Source organism: Palaemon carinicauda, chromosome 20 (assembly GCF_036898095.1).
Source record: "Palaemon carinicauda isolate YSFRI2023 chromosome 20, ASM3689809v2, whole genome shotgun sequence".
NCBI lineage: Eukaryota > Metazoa > Arthropoda > Malacostraca > Decapoda > Palaemonidae > Palaemon > Palaemon carinicauda.
This window is the reverse complement of record NC_090744.1, coordinates 32,588,292-32,610,670: the sequence shown is the minus strand read 5'-3', so window position 1 is coordinate 32,610,670 and position 22,379 is coordinate 32,588,292. Positions and strand designations below refer to the sequence as shown.

General features: G+C 35.5%; 1 protein-coding gene across 4 annotated transcripts in view; it reads right to left on the bottom strand.

The window, feature by feature from the left end:
* Positions 1-22,379, bottom strand: part of LOC137660274 (inactive rhomboid protein 1-like) — a 42,770-nt gene that overhangs the window by 7,143 nt on the left and 13,248 nt on the right. For 2 of the 4 annotated variants that reach the window (XM_068395042.1, XM_068395043.1), the window contains 11 exons: positions 15,650-15,775; positions 11,295-11,516; positions 10,962-11,036; positions 10,053-10,289; positions 9,766-9,912; positions 7,268-7,342; positions 3,941-4,102; positions 2,143-2,169; positions 1,269-1,357; positions 903-1,143; positions 87-187 (listed from right to left, as the gene is read on the bottom strand). In XM_068395042.1, the coding sequence (XP_068251143.1) occupies positions 87-187; positions 903-1,143; positions 1,269-1,357; positions 2,143-2,169; positions 3,941-4,102; positions 7,268-7,342; positions 9,766-9,912; positions 10,053-10,289; positions 10,962-11,036; positions 11,295-11,516; positions 15,650-15,775 (1,502 nt within the window). The remainder of the gene's footprint in view (positions 1-86; positions 188-902; positions 1,144-1,268; positions 1,358-2,142; positions 2,170-3,940; positions 4,103-7,267; positions 7,343-9,765; positions 9,913-10,052; positions 10,290-10,961; positions 11,037-11,294; positions 11,517-15,649; positions 15,776-22,379) is intronic. The other 2 variants (XM_068395044.1, XM_068395045.1) reach the window with 1 other exon arrangement.

Below are 22,379 nucleotides of genomic sequence, written 5' to 3'. Positions count from 1 at the left end.
TACCTCATTATACAGATACAAAAAAAAAACATGATAAAATTTCACAAACCCAGCTCTGCTAGAATTCCTCTACTTCCTATTCTTACCCTGCATGAATAAATAACGATGTCCACAATCTATAAAACTGGTCTGGAACATCAGGGTTGTGGAACGGTATCATACCACATACGTTGTTCAAACAGGAAACCTGAAAAAAATTCAGTGTTAAGAAAGGTAACAAGGAGCCAGAAATCACCATTTTTCAATACTGTTATAGATAATCTTAAATAATGAACTATAAATGTCATGTCACCTATATACCATATAAGCTCAGAAAGGAGAAAAAATGGTCGGGTTATTAAACTAATATATATCCGGAGAGGGAATACAGGTTCTCTACTACAAGTTGAAATTATAGTCTCAGCAAATGAACCATTAAATAATCTAACTAGAGTGGCACTCAGTAGAAGAGAGCATGCCTTCACCACACCAAGCGGTCTTATTTGCTTACTTTCATGAATTTTTTCAAAATCTAATGGATTTGTCTTAGGGTTATTGCCCACATGTCCACCAAGTTTTGTTGAAATTGATTCGATAGTTTTTGTGTTATGTTGTTCACAAGCAAAAAATAAACTAACAAAATATATGCAATTTACTTGACATTGCAATTATTTTCCAAGTACTGCTGTGTACTTGTACTTTGAAATCATCTAAAATGTGAGATTCATCCTTAGGTCATAACCAACATGACTACCAAATTTGGTCAAAACTGGCACAGTAGTTTTTTGTGTAAAGTTGCTTACAAACAAATAAATAAACCAAGAAACAGACAGGGGCAAATACACACCCTTTGTAAAATCTCTGCTTTTGGTGAAGGCAATTTGTATATTTGCAAAAAAATATTCTGCTGATGAACAACATACCTGAGCGCAAAGCGTAGCCTCTTCATGGAAGTAGCCGCGCACAAAATTACAGTACTCCCTTGTTGTTATTCTGCATTCCCCATGAATTCCTATACAGCATGGGTGGCCAATAACTTCACATGCCATATGCTCTGCAGTATTAACTTTTTTAACAGCCGCTATTCTTTTTCTACAAATTGGCCACCTTGTAATATCGTCAGGCCACTCATGAGGAGGTACTGAAGCCGGCTCTTTACAAAAACTGAAAAAAAAACCCACATATTTAATAACATACAATGTGTGTGAAGTATTTAAATAATTCAATTAATTTACAAATATGTTCAAGCCTTTAATATAAACTAAGAACTACCAAAAATCATTACTTACTCTGGATCTTGGCCACAAACCGACCCAGAAAGGCGTCCATCAGGTCCTTTTGCAAGCTCACTCCATTTTTTCCACACCGATAACCTTGTCTGAAATGAGAAAAAAACAGTGTAAACAGAAAGAATGAAACGGTCTTCAAAATTTATAACAGAAGCAAGATACATTATGAACCCTTAGACTGAAATTTGAACATCCCTAACAGCTCTTATCACATTTAATGGATCCCATACTATACACCCAATATTTCCAGAGTTTAACTTATGGATCTAAGAGAATTTTGACAGATGTCTTGTCATCATACAATTCCTCAAATTCAGCTTTCTGCATGCCTTTATCCGGTCTTACAGAATTTTATAAGATTAAAGAGAAACCTAAATATAGATAACAGCATTCTCAACATTAAAGATGATAAATTCCTACACTGGAAACAGTTTAAATAAACCTTTATTTACAATCTAGAAGCTCTCTGTGCAATAAAATTATATGAAAAAATCACAAGAGGAAAATAAATAATAATAACGTACGTACATAAATTATATTTTATTTATACGGACGAAATACTAAGTGAGAAAAAAAAATAATTGTATTAAAAAAAATATTAGCCTGTGAAGCTCTCACTTCACCAATATAATATTTAAGCATATAGGATAAGTAAACTGGTCAAGAAGGGATGCCCTTTCGTCCAAAAGCGGTATTGACCTGTGATGCAAGGATTAGGGTTTAATTCAAACTGATACAAGGTTTAATGACAGAATTGGGGTCATGCTGTTCCAGGTGCATGCAAACGGAAATTCTAATGAGAAGATACTGCAATGATTAAAAAAAAGGTGTCGACATAACTTGGGAAGGATTAATAGATGAAAAAAATCCTTACCGAATCCATGTCTCCTTGAACAAGTGGCTTAAGGAATATCAGTAGAACAAACAATTAGTTGGCACGATATAACATGGAGAATACTAGTAAACTAGTTTGAAGACATATTTATCATTAGTGTGGACCATTAGTTTAAAAATGGTTGCTAAAGCTATTATTTGGGAAAAAAGTTGGTAAGGTCAGTAAGCAATCAGTAATCCATTACCACCCAAAAGTGAATTAATAATATCCCACTTAATGTGGAACCACTGTATATAGATGAATGTGTTATGTAAAAACTTATACGTAGCTAGGTGAAAATAAATTATCAAAATCTTTAAAATATCAATCCTTCCATACAAAATACTTTTATAATACACATACATATCTATACAATACATAAAAATAAACTATTAATTTTCGATCATTTCCGCCCACCGTTGATGTGAGACTTTCACTCTTCCTATGCCTGGCAATAAAAGAAAAGGTTTCAGTGAATGTACAGCTTCAGTAGTTTTCCGACTTGCTTTAAACTCACTGAAATTGCCAAAACCTTATAATTTTTTCCTTATAATACCTAACACCAATGAGAAAGAATTACCAAAATATTTTCAAGTACAGTAGTACAGCACAAACACATTAGAAATTCTGTCTAGTTAGCATTATCAAAACTCATGTGACATGTAAAGAATGTCTGGCTGTGGTGGTTGTTAGTTTCACATGAGTGGATTTTCTTTAGTTAAGATCGCTAAATATTACAGAACTCATAAGTTGTGGCGAGATCAATAGTGAAGATCTCTATATCTGGTCCCTAATCAGTCCTGACAATAATAGAATAAATCCTATCATTATAGCTGTTTCTCTATGTTAACTACTCTGCAATTGGTAAATTATATATAATGCAACTGGTACTCTTCTGTGCAATGTTCTTTTCATGGCGTTTTTTTCAACTAGTGGGATTCTCCGAGTATGGTGATAAAACTGTTACGATACAGTAAATAACAATTATTTACTACTCAATGGGATGAGAAGTAAACAGCTACTGTATCAATTTCACTTCACAGAATAACATATAAAAGTTTAATATTTCACGTGTCTATTAGTTGAATCATTTACTGTGTTTGAATAATGGAATAATAATAATGTCGTTCATAACTGCAAACAATGAGCCAGCTAAATTTGAAATGGAACACACACAGTTACTAATACTGATTTCATAACTAAACTGACATTTAACTGGTGTTAAATAGTTGGTAAACAATCACCTGTATATTATTACATTCCAAAAATTTGGAAAATTCTAGAGTATTGTAGCAACACAACTCTTCTTAAAATACCTGGGATTTCTAAACTTAGATATAACAGGATTTGTTTATTCTGCTCATCTGATTCATGAACACTTTTTCGGACTTACATGATATCATTCCTTACTTATAAAGAACCTAAAAGTAATCTTATTTTGATTTCCCTTAATGCTTCTACTGCACACCATTCAATCTATTACAACCCAAGCTATACTAATCACTCGAAGAATCTAAATTATTTGAAGCAATTCATTTCAATTCTTTAAAAGTAATTTTCAAATGAATATGTTTTATAAAATGTTGAACTAAAGCTTCAAGCCACTTATCATTCATTTCATTTACCCATAGCAGTTGTAATCACTTCATGTTAAGCCTTTACTTGTTTAAAAAAAAAAACCCGCACACGCACACACTGAACTTGAATACTTATTGTCTATGGGCAATTTAAAACTGGGTTAGCATACATCCAGATACTACAAAGCCCTCTATAAGGAAAATGATAGAACACTTCTTACCGAACATTCTCCTTTAGAGGACTGTACACAACCAGAGTCATCATTACGTATGCAACACCCTGTTTCCCTCTCTGCTCTTCTCTGTTCTTCTACATGGCGGTATATTTTTTCATCTTTCCTCATACACGGGGCAAATTTTGCTCCTAAATGTATGAGATCCGCCTGCAAAACACAAATGTATCTCATTATACACATACAAAAAGAAAAAAAAAAAAAATAACTAGGAAAACAAACATTCTAGTCCAGCAATATATAACAATGAGAAGTGACAACCAAAGGCATTAAAACAGGATTATGCATAATGGCTTACTGAAAAGTATCTACAATCCCAACACCACAGATATATGTACTACATATTGTACTTCAAATTTGAGGTGTATTTCATTTAATTATTGATATACAGTGGAACCTCTACATACGAATTTAATCCGTTCCATAACCAACTTCGGATGTAGAAAATGTTCGGATGTCGAAACGAATTTTCCCATAATACATTGAAATAGGATTAATCCGTGGTTGAGCCCAAAAACCTATGATAACTTCTTAATAAACTACTACACATAATTTTCCCATGAGAATAATGAACACTAAATTAGATAATAGACATGTAAATAAGAAGAATAGACATGTAAATAAGAAGAATTAGCAAAAAATGATAAATAAGAAACGGGATTTTAGCGTCACTTTACCTTAGAAACACCAGCGCAGGTGTTGTTAGTCTTGCTACGCAGAGAAGAGATGGACGGGCGGCGAGGAGGTAGAGAGGTTAACTACGATAAACGTACACTACTGTAACTTATTCTAACTTACACTAAGTGAACCTAACATAACTTAGCTTATTTTTTTTTTTTTTATATTTTATATTTTTTTTTTACATTTTTTTTCTTTTAGATGATTACGTAATTTTAATCACTTTCACTCTCTACACTTAAAATTGACTGAATTTCTTTCGCTTCACTCTTTTCCGTTTTCTTTGTTTCACTTTCTTTCGCTTCACTCTTTGCCGTTTTCTTCGAATCACTTACATCCTCTTCATCACGAGTTCGCTTCGCAGTTTTTTTAAAGAAATTATCGATAGATAATTGCTTGGTACGGCTTTTCAGAATGTTTCGAAAGTGAGTTAGGCAAACATCATCGAATTGAGAAACTACACGACAAACCTGCAATTTCTTTGGATGGTATTTGTCGATGAAGTCGACCACGTCTTGATATTTTCCTAACACCTCTTTTATATGCACCGAACCTAACACATGTTCTACCTCCTCGCTCCCTTCCTCGTCATCACTCATGTGCTCCAACATAGCATGGAGTTCCTTGAGCTCATCCGTGGTAAGTTCGTCGTGATGTTCGGCGACGAGTTCCGTAACGTCATCTGCGTCGACCTCCAGACCCATGGACTTGCCAAGGGAGACGATTTCCTCTACGGCTTCCGCTGCATCGACCACGGGATCAGGTTCGGGGTCAAAACCCTCGAAATCTCGGGGAGAAACTGCATCAGGCCACAGCTTCTTCCAGGCAGAATTGAGGGTCCGTCGAGTTAATCCCACCCAAGCCTGATCTATGATCTTCAAGCAGTGCACGATGTTGAAGTGGCCACTCCAAAATTCACGCAAAGTTAAGTTGGTGCTTTGCGTGACATTAAAGCACTGCTTAAATAAGTGCTTGGTGTACAGCTTCTTAAAATTAGAGATGACTTGCTGGTCCATGGGCTGGAGGATAGAGGTGGTATTCGGTGGAAGATACAGCACCTTTATGAACTTGAATTCATCGAAGATATCATCTTCAAGTCCGGGGGGGTGAGCGGGTGCATTGTCAAGGCATAGCAGGCACTTTAAAGGCAATTTCTGTTCATGAAGATACTTCTTCACAGAAGGGCCGAAAACTTGGTTAACCCATTGCACAAAGAATTGCCTAGTAACCCAGGCCTTCGAGTTGGATCGCCAGAAAACATGAAGCTGATCCTTATCGACGTTGTGTGCTTTAAAAGCCCTAGGGTTCTCTGAATGGTAAACCAGTAAGGGCTTGACTTTAAAGTCCCCGCTAGCGTTGGCACATGGGCAAGAGTCAACCGATCCTTCATTGGCTTATGCCCAGGCAATTTCTTCTCTTCGGCAGTGATGTAGGTTCGACTCGGCATCTTCTTCCAAAACAGCCCGGTTTCATCACAATTAAACACCTGCTGCTCTACGTAGCCTTCTTCTTGCACGATCTTTTCGAAGTTCTTGACAAAGTCAGCTGCAGCCTTTGTGTCCGCACTAGCAGCCTCTCCGTGGCGAACAACTGAATGAATCCCGGACCGTTTCTTAAATTTCTCGAACCAGCCACGAGATGCCTTGAAATCATCTGAGGAAGGCTCGGTTGAACTCTCCCTAGCATCACCCCCAGAGCTCTCCTCCTTCAAGTCCGTAAAGATGGCGTGCGCCTTCTCGCAGATGACGGTCTCGGTGATGGTGTCGCCAACGATCTCTCTGTCCTTAATCCACACTAGTAGAAGTCATTCCATCTCTTTTATGATAGGGGTACGGCGTTTGGAAATTATAGTGATCCCCTTAGAAGGTTTCACTGCTTTAATAGCTTCCTTCTGTTTAAGGATTGTCGAGATCGTCAACATATTACGGCCATACTGTTTAGCAAGTTCACTCACGCGGACGCCACGCTCATATTTTTCAATAATTTCTTGCTTAATTTCTAAAGAAAGCATTTCCTTCTTCCTTTTCTCACCAATACCACTACCACTGGCAAAACTAAGCCTTTTAGGACCCATACTTTACGTAAATTACCGTTAAAGGATGCACGTAAAAAATCACGATTAAAACAGAGTTAATAGCAAAACGCACAGTGCACAACCGCAAGAAGCCGACGAGAACAGAGGACTGACCCAAGCCCCGCTAATTGAGCGTCCCTCCGAGGTCGATGTGCTGCCTTCTATCGGCGGAAATAAAAAAACACTTCAGGCGCTATGAGCACCGACTACGCGTACGAGTATTGTTTACTTCGGGTGTCGAAAAAAACATTCGGGTGTAGAGTCGGAACGTGTTCGAATTGTACTTCGCGTGTCGAAAAATTCGGATACAACCGGTACGACGAAAATAGCTTACTTCGTGTGTCGAAATAAAATTCGGGTGTAGAGTAAAAAATTTGCTCGAATTTTACTTCGGATGTTGGAAAATTCGGATGTAGATACGTTCAGATGTAGAGGTTCCACTGTACTGTAAAATATTTGCGAAGAAGGGAAATGTAAATATTAAAACTGAATAGATTCTGTAACCATAATACTTTTATAAAAATTCCTTCAAGTAATAATATGTCTTGTACATAAATACTCACTGCTCTAGGGCCTATCCAAAAATTTGAAGGTTCCCAGTAGTTGACAGTCTGGATTGATAAACTAGCCATCAGTACCTGGAAGTTAAGATCATTCTATAATTGGTGCAGAATCTAAATTGTTTTACAGAATAAAAATATTAATTCACCTAATGCAATTCTTTAAAAAAATAACTAACCTATGGTACTTGTCTACAGGCCTAAACATAATAATTCTCAATTTTGACAGTTACTATTAATTAGCAAGGCACTTCCCCAACTTGGGGGGGGGGGTTTACTGGGGAAAAAAAGGGACTTTTCCTCTCTTTGCTCCTCCCAGCCTGATGAGGGATTCAGCCAAGTTTGGTTGGTACTGCTTGGATACCACAGCCCACCCTCCCCCATTATCCACAACAAATGAAGTTTCATATGCTGAATCCCGTACTGCTGCTACCTCAGCGGTCACCAAGGCGACAGGAGGAAGCCGCAGGGCCTACCGGAACTGAGTCACAATCGCTCGCCATTCATTCTTATTTCTAGCAAGCTTCCTTGCCTCTCACACATCTATCTTTTTATTGACCATAGCTTTTTTCACTCCATCCATGCAACCAAGGCCTTGGCCTTCCTCTTGTACTTCTCCCATCAACTCTTGCATTCACCATCATCTCCAGCAGACAGGCAGTTTCCATTCTCTCTACATAGCCAAACCATCTCAACAGATTTATATCTACTCTAGCTGCTAAATAATTTCTTACATCCGTTCTCACCCTTACTACTTCGATTCTAACTCTAATTGAGATACACCAGCCATACTCTTCAGGCACTTCATCCTGAACACATGCAATTTCTGTCTCTCCATCACTTTCATTCCCCACAACTCCGATCCATATATCTCAGTTGGTACAATCACGTTCTCATACAGAAGTGTGTCTACATTCTCTCTCTACATTCATTCCTAACCCTCTATTCTTTACCACTCTTCACTGGTCTCAACACTTTACATCCTTCATTCACTTTCTGATGTACATCTGCTTCCATTCCACCATTTGCTGCAACAGCAGACCCCGAATACTTAAACTGATCTACTTCCTCGGGTAACTCTCCATTCAACATGACATTCAACCTAGCACCACCCTCCCTTCTCGTGCATCTTATAACCTTACTCTTACCCACATTAACTCTCAACTTCCTTCTCTCACATACCTTTTCAAATTCTTTCACTAATCAACCAAGCTTCTCCTCTGAGTCTGCAACCAGTATAGTAGCATCTGCAAACAACTGATTTACCCCCCCCCCCTCTCATGATCACTCATATATCAGTTTCATTCCTCAAACCATGTACTTGAGCATTCACCTCTCTCACAACTCCAACAAACAACTTGAACAACCATGGCGACATCACACATCCCTGTCTCAGCCTCACCCTCACAGGAAACCACTCACTCACTTCATTTCCTATCCTAACACATGCTTTACTGCCTTTCTAGAAACTCTTCACTGCTTGCAACAACCTTTCACCAACTCCATACAACCTCATCACATTCCACATCGCTTCCCTATCAACTATCAATACCTTTCTCCAGATCCATAAATGCAACGTACACCTTGCCTTTTGCTAAATATTTTTTGCATATCTGCCTAACTAAAAATTCGATTCATACATCCCCCACCTATTCTAAAACCACCCAGTACTTCTAAGATTGCATCTTTTGCTTTATCCTTTATCCTATTAATTAGTACCCTACCATACACTTTTCCAACCACACTCAACCATTAATACCCCTTGAAGTACAACACTCATGCACATATCCTTTACCTTTATTTAGTGGTAAAAAACACGCACACTCCAAGTCCACTGGTACCATTGACAACATAAAAACATAAATTAAACAATCTCACCAACCATTCAAGTACAGTCACACCCCTTCCTTTTAACATCTCATTCCTCACACCATCCATACCAGGTGCTTTTCCTATTCTCATTTCATCTAGTGCTCTCTTCACTTCCTCTCTTGTAATCTCTCTCTTATTCTCATCTCCCATCACTGGCACCTCAACATCTGCAATAGTAATTATATCTGCCTCCCAATTATCCTCAACATTCAGTATTCTTTCAAAATAGCCTGCCCACCTTTTCCATGCCTCTTCTCCTTTCAACAGGTTTCCATTTTCATCTTTCATTGTCTCTTCACTTCTTTCCAAAATTTCTTATTCTAACCCAATCCGTGACCCAACCACCAGTCAGCCGCTCTCTTTGTCTCAGCTACCTTATGTTTTACATCCACATATCTCTCTGTATCTTTCATATTTCTCTACACTATTACTATGCAGCCATTCTTCAAATACCCTCTTTTCGATCATACACCTTTTGACAGCAACAAAATACTGAATATACTTGTAGTTTATCTAGGACTAGTTGCCATCGGGTCTAAATATACCCATGGTATTGCATGTTTGACAGAAATTCCAAGATATATAGGACTCACTGACCACAGTTAAAAACAGTCACTCAAGAAACTTACCTCGCCAGACTGCTGTTGAAGAGTGAAGCCCTGAGGAGCCAACCCATAGCACAGAATTGATAGGAGGAGGATGAATACTTGAACAGTCGTGACCCACCAAGTAAAGTACGGCCGGTAGTCACTCATTTCGTCAAGTTGTTTCTTTATCTATAGAATAGAAAACACATTGGGGAATATATAAAAAATATTAAAGTACAACTGAAGAATTAAATAATATACAAGCATTAACTAATTTTAAATGATACTAAATAAATATACATTCAACAAGAATTTTATACTGTACTTACATCCTTTTCTTTTCTAACACTTTCTTTGAAAGTTCGCTTAAATAATCGGCCTACAAGTCCTCTTCCATATTGTCTTCGATCTGAATTATCAAAACAACTATCCAAAATTCGATTCCAAATACGTGAGCGGCCAATGTGAGCACTAGACCGTCCACTAGCGTCTACTGAATCTGATACCTGAATGGCCGGTCTCTGCCACTCTTGAACACTTGGGTGGTGGTACCTTGCACCTCGAACCTAAAAGAAAAAATAAAATAGAGTATTATTTGTATATGGTATTAAAAAATAAGATGGATTCTTCTTCAAATGGTTATTAAGAAATACATTTATGTATGACTATTTATGTGAAAAATGTGCTAGAAACACATCAAGGGGTCTCTTCACAATCTTTTTATTATTTTGGAAGAAACTTTGTTTCTGATATTCTTGGGAATGTTAAAAGTTGGGAATTTTTTTTTTTTTTTTTTGCAGATCCTTAGAATTATTAGTTACCTGTTTCAGTTGATAATTTTTCTTTCAGAAAAAATAGAAAATAATGTATTTGCAAAACACTCAATCCCTTCTTGTTACTAGAAGACGACATACAAATACTACCAAAAAAACCTAGTTACGTTATATGACAAAATCATTATTTTAGGTCTCTAGTGTTAATAATAACCAAATATCAATTTTAAATCTTATATTGTTATGACTTAGAAATCAACTGGTAATTTCCATTGGTCTGCAAATTGATAGAGATATAAAAATTCTCTTGAGTAGTGAAACTGTTTTTAGAAAAGTCAAAATAATGACCATACCCAAGAAATAAGACAACCTCTTTTATATGACAAAGTCAATTTAATTTTTGATTTTTCATATTCTTTGCCTACACAATTTTTTGTACATGAAAATGAGAAATCAGATACTTACGTCTTTACTACTATCATAACTAGCAGTGGTTGTAACGGCTTCCGGACTTCCTGCAACTTTACTATCAAAGAACACCTGAAAATAATGTAAAATTTTACCAAAGGAAACACGAATAATTTTTTACTTTAAAAATACTTTAAATGTTTATGCAACTTTATCGTCATATTTTCCGAAGTCTCTTAATACACATACAATAATGCTTAACCATCTTTTACGAAGGCAATTAAACTTATATATTCCCGTAATAAGGAAAAAACAATACAGTATTGAATTTTTGTATGCATTCATCAATGCTACAAAATGAACCAAGATATTCTACATAAGCATTCATACCTCATCAGAGAGAGATTCCATGGTGTAATGGTCTGCAGGAGGAGAGGGCCGCATATTCGCCGCAGTAGTTGTGGTAGTGGTGGTTGCAGTTGTGGTGGGGGACATGTCTGGTTCTTCAAAATCATCAGCAACAGACATGGACGCTGGGGCATAACTGCGACTTTTAGACCGACCACCCGCAGTACCTGAGATCTGGCTCTTCGCTCTTCGTTTTGCAACAGTCTATATAAAAAAAGATAAGCTTACATTACTCTTCTATCAAACTTTGCAATATCATTTCTGTAAAAGCCTTTAACATTATAAATTATCTTGATGCTTTAAGGACCTCTGGCTTGGAATTTTGATTTTGGGTAGGAAAATGTTTCTAAGAGCCACCCATGATGTTCATATTGCTTTTTCTTAAGAAGCTTGATTTATTGATATTTACACAGAATTTTTTACAAAACCATTTTATTTTCTTTCAATAAATACACCCTTCTAGTAGAATAATGAGATATTACAGTCGTTAACGGCAAGAAGCGAAGCGCCACATCCATTTGTTATTCATTAAATTTCTGTCTCATCAGTTCAACATCGACGTACACCTCTTCCAGATTGTGATAAGTTTGATTGCATTTTAAATTGTCACCTCTGGATTTGTTATCATAGGGTTAGTACTATGGTTAAAATTACCATTGTGCATAAAGTGATTGCCTCTGTTCCTCAAGAGGAAAGTATGTTTCAAGGTTAAGCATTAAAGAAACTTGCCTTTATTGTAGGAGAAATTACGAGAAGACTAGGCTAGTTGTTTATAGCAGGGGTGATGACCAATAAGGCACGCTAGCACCATTCTCTAATACACACTTAACCAGCCAAGTTTTGATAATGGTGGGCTTCATATCTCTTACTTATTTAGCTTCCTTTGTTTAATCTCAGAAGACCATAGAGTCTTCGCTTGTACATGGTCGTGGTAATTCTGATCCTACCTGGCCCGGTTGCATTCCTCTATCCCGACTTCTAAGTCAGGTCTAGACGTAATAATGTTCTATTCAGTAAGGGTTCTGAATGTTCACTGCACCTTACAAAATCTAAACCCTCTTGCAGAGCCTTCAATTCCTTCTGCTGCTGCTAAACCCTTACATTCTCACATTTCTAGTCACTTTTATTAGACAACTAGATTGTGAGGCAGAAGACTGAGTTGGTAATCTAGATCCTAATATCCCTCCACCTGCTCAAATAAATGCTTTCACGCAATCTCGTTCTTCATTTGTGGCTGGACTTTCAAGCAAATTCTGATCGGTTGCATCCTTTTTTGGATGGCAGTGTGCTTCATTCGCAGAGCGCTACTACCTCATTACTGGTTAATGTTAACTAGGTATATGTAATCACTAATACTTTACCATTTACCAAAAGTTACTAAAAAGAAGATTTTAAAGGAAATAAGATTATTTACATTTGTTGAAAGAAATACAGAATTTTTTTTTTTATATATATGTGGAGAAAAATACAAGCAAAGTACATCACAAGTTGGTTACACTAGAGTGGCCGCTACCCTAGACCCTGAATCTCAACAAATGTGTAGCAACTCTCGTACCAGTTATAAACAAACGGGATAGAAGTGTGTTAAGTTTTGATTTCCTTCTTTATGGTATATGGAGATGAAGAAAACACTAAGCTATTTCCTGAATATGTTGAAATATATATCCCTTTTAAACATTACCTAGTCTTTATAGCTAAATAAAACTCCCCAAAAGATTCAAGTAGGTTTTGATGCAGATTTTTCCTCAGGTTTTGATGCGGATTTTTCCTCAAGTATATATTTAGACAACTGCTTCTCATATTATGTACCTCTTAATTCTCTCTTTTTGCTGCAGAGTCATTATTTTGTTATTTTAATTACATAGAAAGGCTAGTAACTCTAGTCTCGCTTAGTTTTTAAGCGTTCTACACCTCAAAGATGTTTTGACTTGTACAAGAATAACCATTTACCTAATCTTGTTCTAGAATCAATTTAATTTTGCTTTGAGCCCATCATTACTGGTAATAAAAAACAATTCTTTGAATGCAGGATTTTCAAGCTGGGTCACTATTGTTGTTTGTGGATAATGATTTATTAAGCTTTCTTGAAATATTTTTGTTTGCAGTTTCTATAATAAAGATTTTTTTCTAGAGTTATAGAAGGCTTACTTTTAGCAGGGAAGGTTAGGCTAGTTGCTTATATAGAGAATGAGAATGGTAATGCCTCTCCAACCTGTCTTTGTTAACAGCCTGAGTTTAGTTTTTTAGCCATTAAGAATTCAACATCATTAACTTGCCTTGTGGAAGCTCAAACACCAATAAGTTTCTGATTCAGAGTAACATTTCAGGCCTAACCTGCCCTGATTCTAGCCTAACTCGACAACTGGTAGCTAGGAGTTCTAGTGCACCATTCACTAAGAGTTCTGACGATAAACGAAACCTCGCTGGTTCAAGGTCCTCTAATGGAGCCTCCTGCATTTACTACTGACCTTTCTGCTGCATAACCCTTGGACTCCCGCATTTTCTAGCAGCTCTTTATACACCTAGAATTTGTAAGGCAGAAGACTAAGATGGTAGCCTGAATCCTTATATACCTCCTCTAGCTAAACAACCTCTTAACACCCACTTAACCCTTATGCACAAGATGGTAGTCTGGATATTTAATCACTCCTCTCGATCAAATACAGACTTTACAAATATATTATGTGGATAGGATGGTAAATTGTATAATTCCTTTAAGCTAAATATCTTCCTTTTCAATTACAGAAGTCTATTAGATTCCCTAAATCTGTATAATTGCACTTTTGATTGCCTGTGTGCTTTGCTCAATTGCAAGCTTGGCCATTAGCTCATCCAATTTTTTCTCTTATGGGTTAAATGTTAGGGTTAGTACCTCACGTGCTTAGCCACTTTATCTCATACACTTCAGTTCCTGTACGCGTTAAGTAGACATCCAAAAAATCGGTTTAGCAAGGTCTTTAATATATACTGTATTATCAAAATGTCAATAAATAAATTTAGACTATAAGATAAGACTATTCAATAATATCCAAATAAGTTACTTAAAGTATGCAGTTCGATGTAGACAAGATATATAAAATGTTATCCCAATTTCAAACTAAGGCTAATAGTTTTTTTTTTCCTTTTTTTACAAACTATGGACAGAGGTAGTGTCACTAATTTGCTATATGGGAATAAAATTCCAAATTGTTCTCTGTCCAAAAATGCAGTCATTTCTAGTTAAAAGTTTGGTCACAGAAACTTGCAAAGAATTGGATCCATATCTTATAAAAGCCTACAAAGTTAAGGTTCAGGATATTAGTAGTACAATTACATCTCCTAATTTTGGCAGGAATCTCTTTTAGAAAAGGTTTTAGCGGCGTTGGCGTAACATGTTGGTGTTAGCTGAACATTATCTTGAAGAACCCATGTTTTTTTTATCAATATTGCTAGCTTTAGGTCCTTAAGTGGATGCTGGTAATGTGGTTTTTTAACTCTTTTGAGTTCAGTCAAGTCATTATTTCTTTATTTCCAAAATATTTCAAATATCTTTGTAAAAATAATCTGGAGTTCAGTATTTCAAGGACGGTTAGTTACCATTAATCTAGATGGGTTGAGTTTAGGATTATAATTTTATAATGTATGTCAATTTTATAATTCTCCTATTCATTTCCTTCAATGGCATCCCACCTCCATCTGTGTGGGAGTCAGTAAAATGAACATCAGGTGAGGTTCATATGAATAAAATTATTTTTAATAAAATGTTATTTTTATACTCGCCTGATGTTTATATACATATCCATCCTCCTTCTCACTGACTTGTGAATTCAAGAGGACAGAGAATAGTTGGATTTCAAAACTGAAATGACAAGGTAGCCCAGGTGCCTTTCTTCTCACCATTAAATGCAGTGTCCCATTACTCTACTACACGCATGTGTATCCTATATTGAAAGGAAAGTGGAAAAAAGTGTATATTCTAGGGGTAAATCTCGAAAGAATGAACTTTTTGAACGCTGTTCTTTAGCTGGCTACTGGTACTCAGTGACATCACAAAACTTAACCCCCCTTAATGCTTACCCCTCTAATCCCTACTCGCCTCCAATTTACCTGTGTGTGGGTTGACCTCTTATTCTATAGACCTTGGGACCTTGGGGTTAAAGTTTAAGTTTTGGACTGGTATTTAAATGAGGGTCATGGGACAAGTGCAGCAAATAGCATTATTGTACCTAAGTAGAATATCATTCCAGCTACAGAAGTGCCAAGTATTTTCATATAAATCTCAGGGAATTTATAGTGCTAGCTCTATAGTTGAGACATCCTGATATAAAAAGACAAACCTAGTTAAAATAGATACTTACAGAAACCACAAAAGAGAGACCATCCCAGGTCATTTTGGCGACTGAATCTTTTCCTCGATGAAGTGGCTGCGGCCAAGCTGCTCCATCTATGGAGTCTGGTATCGTACCGCTCACTCCCTCCTGAAGCTGTGAAAAAGCAAAAACATAAGAATGTACAATATTTACTATGATATTGGTAAACAATCTTTACGCTAAGACCCTTCAAGATTCAGGAATGCAGAAGCTTCATGAGAGCTATCTAATAAATTATGCAATAACCTTCTCATAGAGGGCAGTAAAGTCATAACCTCTCTAATGTGTAGTCTGTTCCAAGAGACTTGAAATATGGCAACTTTTTTATGTAGATTGGAATTTGACCTAAAAAGTGATGTATAAATCCCTAATACCCAAAAATGTATGTATGTACACGCTCAATCTGATATCATGTTATAAAAATCAGATACCTAAATTAATAAAGAAAAAGAGAGAGAGAGAGAGAGAGAGAGAGAGAGAGAGAGAGAGAGAGAGAGAGAGATTATATATATATATATATATATATATATATATATATATATATATATATATATATATATATATATACATACATACATACATATATACATATATATACATACATATATACATTGCATAGTAAATCAGATACACTACACAATGTTGAAATTAATGCCAAACTGCCAACCCCTCTTTTCAGCTCCACATCATTAAATATTTCTGGCTACCTCAATTCAGAGATTTGGGTACGGTAGTAAACATACACTATTCTCTCAAATTAGATTAATAATATTTAGTATTTGGACAATGGTGTACTGTAAAGTACCATGATCTTTCTTTGAAATAGAAGAAAAAATGCTGTTAATCCATGAACATACAGTACCAACACTCCCTTGTGGTCTATTTACGTAGCTGGTGAAGGATCACAATGTGTGGCTGCATCATTTCTCATGCTGGTATGAAGAAGTTGGTACACGTCACTGCGGCTTTTATCTAACTATTGTAAACATTTGACTTCTGGCTAAGACCTGACAGCTATACTTCCTGATTATAGCTCCATTCTTTCTATAACCTTTTTATATATCACACTTTAGAACATATCATCTGCTTCCTTCCCACCTCTAGTGGCATTATGTTAAGAGATATTATCTTACTACTTCTACTTGATAATGACCTCCAGTTTACCTCATTTTCTTTGCATATTTGCAGTTGGTTCAACTCTCCATGTTCCTTTTCATTTCTTTTGCAACCCCCTTTAGTTGACAATTCAATCATTGGTTGTCCTATACTCATTTATTAATTTTGATCTTATGAACTTATCTGAAAAGAGAGCTAATAGCTTTTAATGGATTTTGGAATTTAGGCAACATGGCCTATCACTGAGGCCTGGGAGGTCATTCAGCACCCAGTTGCAACTGTAGGAAAACTGTGCAATTGCACTATGAACTAAAAGTCAAGAGAGGTTAGACAGAGGAATGTAGGAACAGAGGAACAGCAGAGGGCTGTAGGTGCAGCTGAGGGGTGAAGAGCGACTACTAAAAACACTTAGAATAATGTCTAGTGCATTACAGGAGGTGCACTAATGGCACTAATCTCCTACCAGACCCAATTGGTTAATCAAATTAAATTCTTCATGGAAATTTTCACCAACAAAAATTTGTCTATCAAATTCTAGCAGTAACTTTAATAAAAAAATAATTCAAACTAATTATGTTTCTTTTCTTCATCCTTATTAATAAAGCTAAGTTTTTTGCTTCCTTGTCCATACTTGGATTACCGTTTGCTTACTTGGAATGCATCACCTTTTTCTTCAATTAGAAGTGATTGAATCCAAGGCATTTTGTGTAATCAATGTCCTTACCAATTTTTCAATCCTCACTGCCTGCACAGTAATCCTGTAACTTCCCACCCCACCAACAGCCCTCTCTTTCCGAGCATTACAGCAAAACTTTTTTTCATCTACTGCCAAGTGCTTTCTGCTTCTGTTTAACCCAACTAATTACTTTTTCTACTAAGAGGCAGTTTGCGTATCATTTTCTTTATTGTTAAACGCAACATTTTCTCTTATCTGTTTTCTTCCTACCTGAGCTAAAAAATGGTACAGAGCTGGCCATCTCATTGGTCTTTATGCTAGATAAGAGGAAAGCATAGTTATCAATCAATGGTATAGATAGTGAATATCTCTCACATTATTTGAAGCTAGGTCCTTTTTGGCTGGAAAGTCAGTGTAATTTAAATTTTCAGGTAGAGTTACACCAAAGAAAATGAGGAGAGAGAAAAAGCAAAACAAATACATACAAAAACAGAAAAACTGTATCCCTCTCTTGAGATGAAACCAGGAACAGGTGCAGGGAAGAACGAGTATAGGAAGGGTGTGGCATAAAAGATTCTATGAGATTATTACCGAGGGTGCATTTTAGAGGCAGAAAAAGGTTACAAGAATGTGAAAAGGAAGACAAAATAGTCTCAAATAAATTCACAGGGTCTGGGAGCTTGAAAAGAGTATGTAACATCAACTTTAAATGTTGAAACACAGTGCTACCAAGAGTAAAGAACATTTTCTTTTTGTTGAAAATGATACACAGCCACCAATGGAAACACAATTTCGATGTTTATTGTACATTGTTTCAATTGCCAACAACTTCAATAAAATGTAACTGCTCCCCCATAGCAACATAAAAGATGATAATTAATAGCAGTGTTAGTTGTCCTGTAAAAATTTCACCTGAAAGTGATTCAAGCATGTGTTGTATAGAAGATAGGTCAGGCAATTAGAAACTTCCTTCATTTACACCAACAGAAGCCAAATAATCAAAGAGAATTACTACTTTATTCCTCTTAATACCGATGCACAAACTATAAAGAATGCTGGCCTGGAAAGTATGTAACAATGGAGAGCAGCAAGCAGTAGAAGTGGAGGGTGGAGACTCAGGGTTTCAAAGTACCTGAGTGTATTGATTATTCTCCTGCCCTCTCTCTCTTTCTCCCTTTCTTTCCTCATACTCTCTTTTTCCTCTTTAATTTTCAAGCATTTATAAAATAAGTTACAAAAATTCTATTAAGATTTATTTATTGAAATATTGTACAGAATATTAATCACTGTATTTTTCTAGTTTTCCCCCAAAAGTTAATAATTTGACAACCTCAGTGAGTGAGTAAAGTGATCACTTTCTGAATTCTTATTGTTTGTCTTATGAATAACTAATTTCTAAGAAAACTCTTTGATCGACATCATACCCCATAAAAATATATACTGTATATATATAATCTTCACAATGTTCAAGACACAAAACATTTTATCCCATATCATCATAATTTATTCAACGGACCACCACTGGGCCGAAATGTCCAATTACTTCCTCCACTTGAGAGATATGATGAACCCCATCTCCCCTTCAAATCTAACTTTGTGCATTTATGTTTGCAAAGAAAAATTATAACCCAAGGTTTCTGAAATAGCAACAAACCAATACGATTAATTACTGTGCTTTGTATTAGCTCATGTTTATGTATAGAGAGAGAGAGAGGAGAGAGAGAGAGAGAAGAGAGAGAGAGAGGAGAGAGAGAGAGAGAGAGAGAGAGAGAGAGAGAGAGAGAGAGAGAGAGAGAGCGCCATACACTGGTTTTAAAATTATATTAATCACATAAATTTTGTTACAACTTCACCTCTGGTGTCAAAAGAGCTAAAAATCTAAACCTAAAAGCTGATTTTATTGAAAAATTTCACAATGTCAATAAAAGAATGTTTACAGCACTTGGAAACCAAAGTTTCTAAGTTTACCTCAACTTTTCCACCCTGCTTCCTGGACAAACCCAGAGTTCTAGTCCAAAAGTTTATCATCATTCTAAAGCTAATTCTTTACCCCAAACCACTAAAAGTCCTCATATGTTTCTATTTGCTCTTTTTGTTAGGGCTCTTACTTTAATATTCAAAATAAATAATTAAAATATCTTATTCAATTTTTTTAAATCTTATGCCTAGAAATATGCATAAAAATTTATCAATTATTCAAAAATTCAATCTATACAATTCCTCCTGTTTTATATATATATTCTAAACATGAAAAACCTTATTCAAAGATGAATAAAATTCTACTTGCTAGATTTCACGTTAAACAATAAAATGAATAATAAATGCCTAATTTTGAGGAAAGATTAAAACCTTTTCCCAAAGATACTGTGAAGAATCATGAAATACTGGAATTTGACCTGAGAACCACTACACACTAAAGTTATTCTACTAAAAAAATTTTTGATACTCCATAGCTTTCAAATGGCAACGTTTAGTCGGTGAGTGTCATTATTTCTCTTTAAATTTTTTCTTCAAGGGGAAACAAACCATCACTAAGGAAATATTTCCTTAGGTCTAGAAACTTGCTACTTTCATTACCATGACTTTAAGCTTGTCATTTACATATTTTTCTTTAGAAACAAGTACAGTACTGGAGTAACTTTAAAAATGTACAGTATTTTCATTTATTTAGACTAAAATACAGTTCATAAAAAAAGCTTTCTTTCATAATGCTTTGTAGTAATGTTATTAAAGTATCAAGCGATTTAAAAAAAGTCCTCACACAGGCTTCTTTGGAAGAGTTTTGAAACCTTTGTTAAGTGATTTAGTACAGCTCCACAATTGCAACAAGAGTAATTTTGTTGATGTGCAGCCAGTCTGATTTTGCAAAAAAACTGATAAAAAATGCAATTTTATATTCTTTTGCTCTATGCTCTCCCAAAAAATTTTAAATACAACATTAATACTATTTGTATGGATACTAATATCTTGGGATATTACAATTTGACTGTCAGGTGAATACCATTGGAAAATCAAAGCCCAAAAATAAACTAGAATTTTTGTAATGGCAATACAAAGTTTAAAAATATATCATAATTTATGTAAGCCTTTCCTTTCAAGCATAAATGAAGTTACTGCGCTCTTATAAAAAAAAAAAAAAGAAACAGGACTGTACACCCTTGTACAAGAGCTTAAAGGCATGAGTCCCATCCACACTCAAGTCCTTACTTTCTGCTCTTTGATGTCGAGTGGATGCATCACTATCTTTTGATCTTTTGGAGCTTGGCTCCCACTCTCCACGTAGCAAATTTGAATTCCAGCCAAGGAAACGTTCATATAAATTTCCGGAATTTATTAACATGACTGAAGGATGAATATATCATTATACGACTATGTATCATACTCAAGTTGATAAATCATGTCATTTACCAATCAATAACATTTGAATACTCAAAATGAAGACTAAAGAAAAATAAGAAGCAATTATAATAATAAAAATAAAGTTAATTCTTAAACATTAAAACTCATTGTTGTTTATATTCTATAGACTACAGTACTCGACACAATTATTCAAGACAATGCCCTATTTGATTATCGAAATGTCTTGAACTTGGCCAGTAATCATAACATGTATTCTATGCAACATTCTTTTTTTACACTAACAGAATGCAGTACTTTTCCAAATTACATAAACCCTCAAATTTCAAACTGGCTTTTCTCGTATACCTTTAATCTTAATGCTTCACACACTGCATCTATATTCAACTATATCATGAATAACTTGGCTATGGGAAACAAAAGCTCTTAACCAACATACAATAAAAATTTAGAATCACATCCTGGTGCACATTCTAGCATGAACTGTAAATATATACACAGTATACTGTTCTCTGGTTTCACTATTACCAATATTCAAGTAATGATCGTGTAAAACTGAATCAATGATTGTGTCTCCATCAAGCAATACCATGCCCGATTTACTCAGCCTCGGTAGAGGTTTTGAGATTTATAAATGGTTGTTAATCCTTAATATGTAGTATTGGGTATTATAAGCATTGACAAGCACTGACTGATCTTAAGAAAACACTATGCAAAGGTAAAGGAAAATTTTCCATAAGAAATTAAAGAAACATTTTCTAATGTAAGGCAACTTCAGTATTGTATAGCTCCCTTCTGACAGTTTTAGGGCTATATTCTTCATCATTCAATTGCCAATATGTGTAGTCAGATGAAACATATATCCCATAAAGTATAAATACATCAGTAATAAAGAGAGTTCAAGTCATTAACGATAATTCTATCCTTAAGTTACACATTTCACTATAAAAGCTTTTGCTACCAAATTTTGCATTCTTTCATGTTGTCCCAATGTGAATTTCTCAAGTCGGTGAGTTCCAAAACAATGTTCTGTTTAAAACAAAAATAAGAAAGATCTAAAACCCAATTCATACCAACTTCTCAGTCCTTATAACATACTAAAAATCATCAATATTGCAGTTGTTTGACAGCCAATAAGGTCTAAATTTTGAAGTGGTCAAAATAAAAGATAAACTTTTAATGATATATAAAATAGAAGAGAGAGAGAGAGAGAGAGAGAGAGAGAGAGAGAGAGAGAGAGAGAGAGAGAGAGAGAGAGAGAGAGAATATTTCAATGCAAGTGGCACAATCTTATATTAAAAGTACTGTACATTAATATACACACAAATGACTCATCCACATTAGGATCTGGCATTGAATTAGCCATGTCACTTACCACAGACATTTTCATAAGTTACATAATGAATTAATAAAAAATCTATTACTGCTACTATAGCAGAAATAAATCAACCATTATAGAATTTAATGCTAAGGCTTTATTTTCTGCTCAAATGAAAGCAGATGCAGTACTTTCCAACCAATTAACCCTTTTACCCCTGGGCTCTTTGGAAAATTCCAACCCTTAACCCC